This window comes from Argopecten irradians, chromosome 15, assembly GCF_041381155.1.
Source record: "Argopecten irradians isolate NY chromosome 15, Ai_NY, whole genome shotgun sequence".
NCBI classification, from domain to species: domain Eukaryota; kingdom Metazoa; phylum Mollusca; class Bivalvia; order Pectinida; family Pectinidae; genus Argopecten; species Argopecten irradians.
The window spans coordinates 2,784,838-2,793,137 of NC_091148.1; the positions used below are offsets into that span (position 1 = coordinate 2,784,838).

Below are 8,300 nucleotides of genomic sequence, written 5' to 3' on the forward strand. Positions count from 1 at the left end.
CGTTTTATGACACACTAACGTGTATTGCGCACAAACGTTTCAAATTGCTTTCATTTTGCTACCTTTGGGATGTAATTAAAATATTTCCCCTCTCCTGTAATCCCTGCAGTTCATGTTTATCAACATTTTGTTGTAGTTTTTGATAAATACATTGTATAGACTCATGTTAATATATTAACCAAACTGACCCCTGTACATATCTATTGTATCATACTTCATATGCATTGTCAATATCCTATTGTGTTCCTCTGATCGGTATCCCAGGTTGGCTGCAGTAGATTTACAAACGCTAACTCTGTCGACACACCTGGTTCTATAAGCCTTGTTATATCAACAATTTCTGTAAAAAAACCGGCATTTCGGCATGTATCGTCGTGTACTTTTATTCTTTTTAAAGTTCACATTAGAATATTATTTTGGAAAAATGGTTCATGAGTTTCATGTAAAGGAAAAAAAAAAAAAAAAAAAAAAAGAAACATGTCTGTTTCCGACCGACCCTAATTTTTGTTCACCCACGACCCTAATTTTTTTCCCACTTTTCTACGACAAAATATTAAAAAGTCGGGATTTCGATCTCAGACTCTGGCTCCGGATCTCATTTTAAATTGAAAAAAGAAAGAAAAAATCCTCCCAACCGATCGACCCTATTTCTTGCCAATGTAGCCCTAAACAAACATTTTTTTTTGCCTAATGTCCTTTTCCATTCATATTCTCGCATTTAGCATTAGGTTTGCCTTTATTTAATTTGAAAAGTAAAAAAATAAAGGCTGCAGGATGCGATATTTACAGATGGTCATTCTTTATATTGTGTTAATGTACAATATCTTGAACATCTTTGAGCATCTCGAGAAGTTGTACTTTTAGTTATTCTAAAGGTGACATTGGAATACTATTTTGGAAATGTGTTTCATGTATATGTCCCTTTTCTATTCACACTCGCGCATTTAGCATTAAGTATGCCTTTATTTAATTTGAAAAGTAAAAAGGCTGGTGGATGCAATATTTACAGATGGTATTTTTTATATTTTGTTAGTGTAAAATATCTTGAACATCTTTGAGCATCTCAAGAAGTTGTTATAAGCTTTTTAGTGGTGTGTGTCTGTATGGCATGGAAAGCTATCAAGCGTAACCAATGTCGTGACCCCTCTGTTTTATTACGGTACAGACATCCACGGCCCATTTAACGTGCATGGGAAACGACGATATCGGTGAAGCCTTCATCTAACATTCACATTTAAAAAAATCAAAACAACAATTTTTGCATTTTGATTATTTTAAATGCTTTAGTACAATTAGAATATGGCTTTAGTAATGAGTTATGATATAAATTACATTTATGATACCTTATGCGTCGCATTGTTACTCGATAAAGTATTCCAAACCATTTTTTGCAACACAAATGTAATTGGCACCCGAATCTCGGATAAAAAGCAATGATTTATAAACATAAAAACGCGATTAGAGATATAATTAATAAGCTTCATTCATAAAAATTAAAAAAGAGAAATCAACAAACATTATAACTTGTCATTGGACAATTTGACTGGCTTTCACCAACGAGGGTTTTCGGTCAAGGTCATGCATATTAACAACCGTGGTAGGCCTTTATTTCAACATTCCACAGGTCCAATTTCAGGTCTCTATGCCTTTCAAAAGATTTTAGAATTCTTGGCCTCTATGGCCTTGAATATAGGTCAAGGACAATCATATTAACAAACTTGATAGCCTCCTACGGGCCAAACATTAGGTCTCTAGACCTTGTAGAATTTGTAGATTTTAGGATTTTTGGCCCATGTGACCTTGATTGAAGGTCAACGTCATTCATGTTACCAAACTTGGTACCATTTATGTCAACATGCGACAGACCTAATATTATGTCTCTGGGCCTTTTAGAACTTGAGAAGAAGATGTTCTAATGATTTTTTCAAAAAATTGCACTTTTGAACTTTGACTTTTATTTTCAACCGAAAGGTGACGTTTAACAGAAAAAATTCTACATTTTTTTTCTAAAATTTAAAACAGGAGAAGTGAGGTCATAGCGACCATATTGGATTTCTGACCAACAAAAAATGCTGCTGTCACACCTACAACTCATGCCATACAATATGGTGACATATTCATTGGTATATCTCTTACTGTTTTGGAGATACTTTGTATACAACTTTCTGTGCAGTAGAATAATAAAATCTGATAAATGAATATCATCATTAAAACATATTTTCTAATGAAATATTGTCATCAGAAAATATTTACAAATTTTGACACAAAGGGTTTTGGCAACACATATCTTCTTATTCCTTGGAAATTGAAAGGCAATGAAAATATTTTATGAGTTATGAATACAAAAGAAACTGTTGAGGCAAATCGCAAGGGCAAGGAATAATGGGAATAACACTTTGAATATTATGATTAAGTTTGGGTTTTTATTCATACTCTTCCTAATAATAAAACAAAACTAAACTCCTTGGGTACAATTAAGCTTTTCTTAGCAAAATTTCACAACCAACTCTCTACTTCCTAAATCAAAACGAGTAAATAACCCTATTTGTAAGTTTTTGCCATTCTGATACAGAAACATTTGTGTATTTATTTTGGGAGAGTCATGAAGTACAAAATTTTCTCGAAGTACAAAATTTTCTCGGATCTAGATGAGTTGTTTGTCACATAATTTATCCCTTTAATTCAATTTAGCTTGTTACGAGTATTATCATTGGCTTAGAATTAGCCTATATAGGAACAAATGGTGTCACCGTCTGTAACGTCGCTTCTAATTGGCTTAAATGATTGCATTATGATTTCATAGTAAAACAAAAGTCCAAACATTAATTTTGAATATTAAAGAGATTATCTTTAGTAAATTGAATTATAAGGATTACTTTGAATAGATTTTTTATGTTATGGAGATATAACACAAAAATCTGAGTGTACTCTCATTATAAACCGTTTCACGGTTTATTTAGAGTACACTCAGATTTTTGTGTTATATCTCCGTATCATAAAAAATCTATTCACGTTAATACTTGTATAACCAAACTTTGCTATTTGGTAAAATAGATCATAAGAACAGTCCAGCTTTTTAAGTTGGCAATTAAATTATTTTACTTGTGAAGCAGTATATTTATAGGTGTAGGTGTTTACATAAATCATTGAATATTCAAACTTTTCTGTACTCTATTTTAAATTACTATTAAGTACAAAAAAAATTACCGACAGCTGCTGTTTGATAAGACACATATTGTCTTCACTGTGGTTTACATCGCAAAAGTCAATCTAGTAAATGTGACGTCAGATGAGGAACATATTGTACGTGGATCGTATTGACGGATAAAACAGACGTTACTGTCATCATACATGAACTGTATACCAACTCTCTTTCGCGGCTAATACATTTCGCGATTTCCATTTCAAAACAAAATTTGTCTGGAAAATCATATTAATATATATTATAAAGATGCTAGGTCGCGGAGATAAACCTTCGCGAAAGAAAGTTGGTTTACAGTAAATATGTTATATATCGGTACCAGGGTAATGATGTACATTTTATATGACTGTGATTTGGAAGTCTCTTCTTAAAGAATAAATAACAACCAGAGTTTTCTTTCTTTATAAAGTTTTAAATTACATGACATTTAATACACGGGGTTACACATACTTATATGGTTACATATATCGACTTTATCACATATATATTTAACTCAAAATATGAACGAAAAATGTAATGATTTATCGATCGGAAATCAGCTGTTGAAGAGAAAAAAATAAATAACGAAGAAAATAAAACAAGAAAGTCACGAAATGAACTAAGAATAAGATACATAATAGGCTGTGGATTTGTTTGTTGTCTGAGTTAAACACCCGGATGTTTCACCATCATTCTGGACTTCATCATAGGCACGGCATTCCGGCCAGAGTAGAATTCCCACCAATACATCGACTGATAATCATTATCTCCAGTATCCTGTACATACGGCCCGTTCAGGTTACTCTCACTACAGGCTCCGTACCACCAAGCGCCGTGATGATATACAACACAATTACGTCTCCAAACGTCATTCTCCTTGTCGTATGTAGAGAATTGGTGACCGTCGTTGTGCTCCATAGCATCAACTGTCAATATATAGGTCGGTTAAACATGACTGATTACACCGATCACCAAAATTATATTGTACTATGTTCTACTAGTCGATCCGACATAGAACCTAATTGTAGTCGGAAAAAACAACATATCTGATATAAGCCCGACATTCTGTACGGTACATATAATTTCTTACCTCATTCGTTCATGGGTGTTTATTTAAGCATTAAACTATATCTTCCTATGGCATCTATGGTCTATATAGATGCCAGAGATTTGCAGACAATCATCTCATAATGCGCTAGCTCTGGCATCTATATTGACCAAAGACGCCATAGGAAGCTAGTTTCATGCTTATATTTACATTATCAACTCATTTTAGGATCTCTGTATTCACATTGTTTAAGCTAGACCAGGAAAACTGTTTACCAACGACAATTTAATCCACAAGATGGAACAGCCATTTTGACGGTGATTAGTTGACGTCACCACGTCAACATTAGTGACGTCATAATGGTCATGTTTTGGGTATCACTTATACCGTCATATACTTCACTTGCCTTGGTTAGTTCATTTAGTAGAAGTGACAAGTAAATGTAAATATATAATTACATTTATTTGTCACTTCAACCAAGGCAAAGTGTAGTATATGGCTGTTTTTATGCTTAGGGTTTCAACGCTTTCTTGGTATATACATATGCAAGACCACACACTTGTGTTTTTCTAACGAATCAGATAGCACGAGTTTATTGCGCGGACGAATATATTCATGAGTGCGCGGAGCGCAAAAGTGAATATATACGTTCGCGCAATAAATGAGTGCTTTCTGATTCGTTAGATAAACACAAGTGTGTGGTCTTGCTTTTATCACATACCTTCCCTATTTGATGTAGATCGTTTTATTGACTTTGAGATGATTAACACAAATCTAAATGTTCAGTTCGCTTCGTCTTTCAAAAACCGGTCTGAACCAGTTTCGGTACAAGCCACTGCCTTGCTTGTCTGAGAGAGGAGAGAAAATGTTACAAAGAGTAGATTTTGCAAATTATCTCGTTTTTCGAATTAAGTCAGTGAAATTATAACTCAACAAGTAAGATGCAGGTTTTGATTTTTATATATGACAATAATTTCTCGTTAAGATTTACAACAATTACTTGTAAAATAGGATAACAAACACAATAACATAGTAAATTCTCCCAACTCGCGATACCATGGTCTGATCGTGACGTCACCGATATCGGTCACACACTCAAAATTTCCCACGGCTTAACTTCAGTCAGAATCGGAGTCCGGTAGCTGAGCTATACGTTTGTACTTACGAGGAGGTGAAGTGTTATGAGATGTATTTTTTGACTGGGACGATATTTGGAAGAGATATTGAAAGTTCCACCACTGATATTTGCACCAGAAAACATTCCCGTGGCAAGATTTTGTAGGCTTACGTCTTTCTCACTACACGTGGTGACATCTGGTAAACTTTTCCTGTGTGGTGTTTCCGTCGTGATCATAGGCCTCCGTGATACTGTGGAAGTTACACTGGAAGCTACACTGGAGGATACGGCAGACTTTTTCACATTTTGAAGAATTTCGCACTTTTCACGCTGTTGGTTAAATGAGGCGACGGCATAGTTATTTACGCTATTTACGTTTTTGTGACCAGATAACTGCATAATTGTCGTAGGAGCAACACCTGAATGAAGGAGTTTGTACACAGTGTTTTTCTCAAGGATTGGTTTGTTTTATTACCAGTTAAACCAACATTACTTGCCATTGTTTTCATCATTACACCGAGTTTGTTTCTTCCGACGGGTTGATTTTTGAACCACTTCTGACCACTGTTGTTTTGATTAACAGCAACGTAAAATGGAGATTCGGGTGTATTCATCGCTTGAGGTCGATGCTTTGCATACAGTTTGTAGGCCTCGATCGGACATCGCGACTTATTTTCAGGATTTCCAAAATGTTTCGGATTAAACGATCTCATGTGAGTACTGTTTCCCCCTCTTGTTTTTGTTGTTCTTTCGTTAAATTCCAGGTATTCTGATCCATTTTCATCCTGCTTCAATTCTATTCATCACATCCCCTGAACCCCAAAAATTTAGTGTTATTGAACCAGACGGTGTTTAGCAAAGCATGTAGGTTGTCATGACCCAGCTGACCACATTCCCACAACATTTCCTCCTCGTTGTCTGGGACAGGCTGATCTTTATTGGGAGGATTCCCAAGTCCTTTCTGTTTTAACTCTGTACGCAGAGACTGACGTACCTGACGCCTCGTGGCAAATAAATCTGAGGTTAAAATATTGAAACTATAACCATGTTTTCTCCTATAGCAGTCAATACCCCTGTGAAAGCTGGTAAAAGTATCAGGCTCATAATTAGAACCATCATTCTTCTGAAGGGACAGCAAAAACCCACCAATGTATGTATCTAGTTCAAATGGCAGAATCTGAAGAACATCCCTTGGGTCGGACCTAGGAGGAGCTTGAATCCAGTCTTTGAATCTTTTAATGCATCCCTCAGTTTTTTTAACAGTGTTTTCATTTCTTTTACTCAGGATGTTATTTCTCAGATCTGAGACACCGGAAGTGTAAATATGGGATGGAATAAGGTCATCGGCGTCGTCTAAATCAGATGAAACATGGCCATGGATATCGGGGGTGGGGTCAGGAGGAAGGGGAGCACAAGACGCAATGGTTGAGGATGATGAACTAATTTCATTTCCAGACTTCGATATTTCGTTACCTTCAACTTGAGGAATGCTTGATTCATCATCTGTCTCTGGATCCATCAGTAAATCATGTAAAATGTCGAAATCCCCAACAAATGCCATTATAAACAAAGCCAACACCGGCTCTGATAACAAGGTGTAAGCAGACGACAACTTGTTATTTGCTGCCAAGTCCACAAATTATTTTTTATTCATTTATATTTTAAATAAAGAACAAAAATAAAATTTACAATTTATTAACTATAGTAGCAAACTTTTTTTCCCAAAAAAATAAACCAATGCAAGGGAATTCTCCTGAAAAGTAGTTCCGGCTAGAAGGTAAATACAACATTCCGTATTGTACATGTGCAATACAAAACATTGCATATTTCATTGTCTGAAATTGCGTTCGAACGAAATACTATTGCGTGCGAACGAAATACTATTGCGTTCGAACGAAATATTATTGCGTGCGAACGAAATATTATTGCGTGGGAACGAAATATTATTGCGTTCGAACGAAATATTATTGCGTGCGAACGAAATATTATTACGTTCGAACGAAATATTATTGCGTGCGAACGAAATATTATTGCGTGCGAACGAAATAATTATTTCGTGGGAACGAAATAATTATTTCGTGGGAACGAAATAATTATTGCTTGCGTGGGAACGAAATATCAGCGGTTTACCTTTGGCTATTTCAAATGTGGCAGTCTGCAATTTCATATCAATATTCTTTGTAATTGGTCATTTAAAGTGGTTTTGTGTAAACCTTCTTAATAAGGTATATTTTATAAAGTATATTTTGCTTCGAAACCATTAATTTAAAGTTTATTGCATGTATTATTTTGGATTTGTATTCTATTTCAGTATTTGCCTTCAATGATTTGCATTAAAATTGTAGAGAAAGTCATGTAAATTCATTGTTTTACTTTTTAAAAATAGTTGACTAAGTATTGATACAAAACAACTTTCGTTGTAACACAATTGCACACATTCAAATGGAAATATTGAAGCATAATGTATTAAAGTCATATACACAGTAATATAAAAGCACATATACTGCTTTTATTTACGGCAGCGTGTTAGGACCAAATATATAGTTTTATTTATCATGTCCATACAGATTATTATCTTGTACGTTTAACTTAGTATCTTTTTAGTATCTTTTGTTACAGTATCGTGTACATTTGTACGTACGTATGCACAAACACTTATCTTGTACGTCTGTACGTACATCGTTGTACCTGCAAATTATCATCTTGTACGTACAACTTCATATCTTACAAATTATAACAATATCTTGTACGTACAAATCTATATACTAAGTTGTTCATATGTACAAGATACTATATATATATATATGCTGTACGTACAAGATAGATACAATTATAGACATGTATAGTGTCCCCTGTACGCCATCATAGGTACGTGTATTTCATTAGATATATAAAGTATAATACAATAAACAAGACTTTAAATAGTTAAAAATAAGGAAAACATCTTTTTAGAT

At 34.4% G+C, this 8,300-nt stretch overlaps 1 protein-coding gene and 1 pseudogene across 1 annotated transcript; both read right to left on the bottom strand.

Annotated features, from left to right (window-relative positions):
- Nucleotides 1-5,173: 5,173 nt before the first annotated feature.
- Nucleotides 5,174-7,177, bottom strand: LOC138308946 (uncharacterized; annotated as a pseudogene).
- Nucleotides 6,143-6,907, bottom strand: LOC138309614 (uncharacterized protein KIAA1958-like). Its single transcript, XM_069250837.1, has one exon. The coding sequence runs from the start codon at nt 6,905-6,907 to the stop codon at nt 6,143-6,145; it is 765 nt and encodes a 254-aa protein (XP_069106938.1).
- Nucleotides 7,178-8,300: the final 1,123 nt, after the last annotated feature.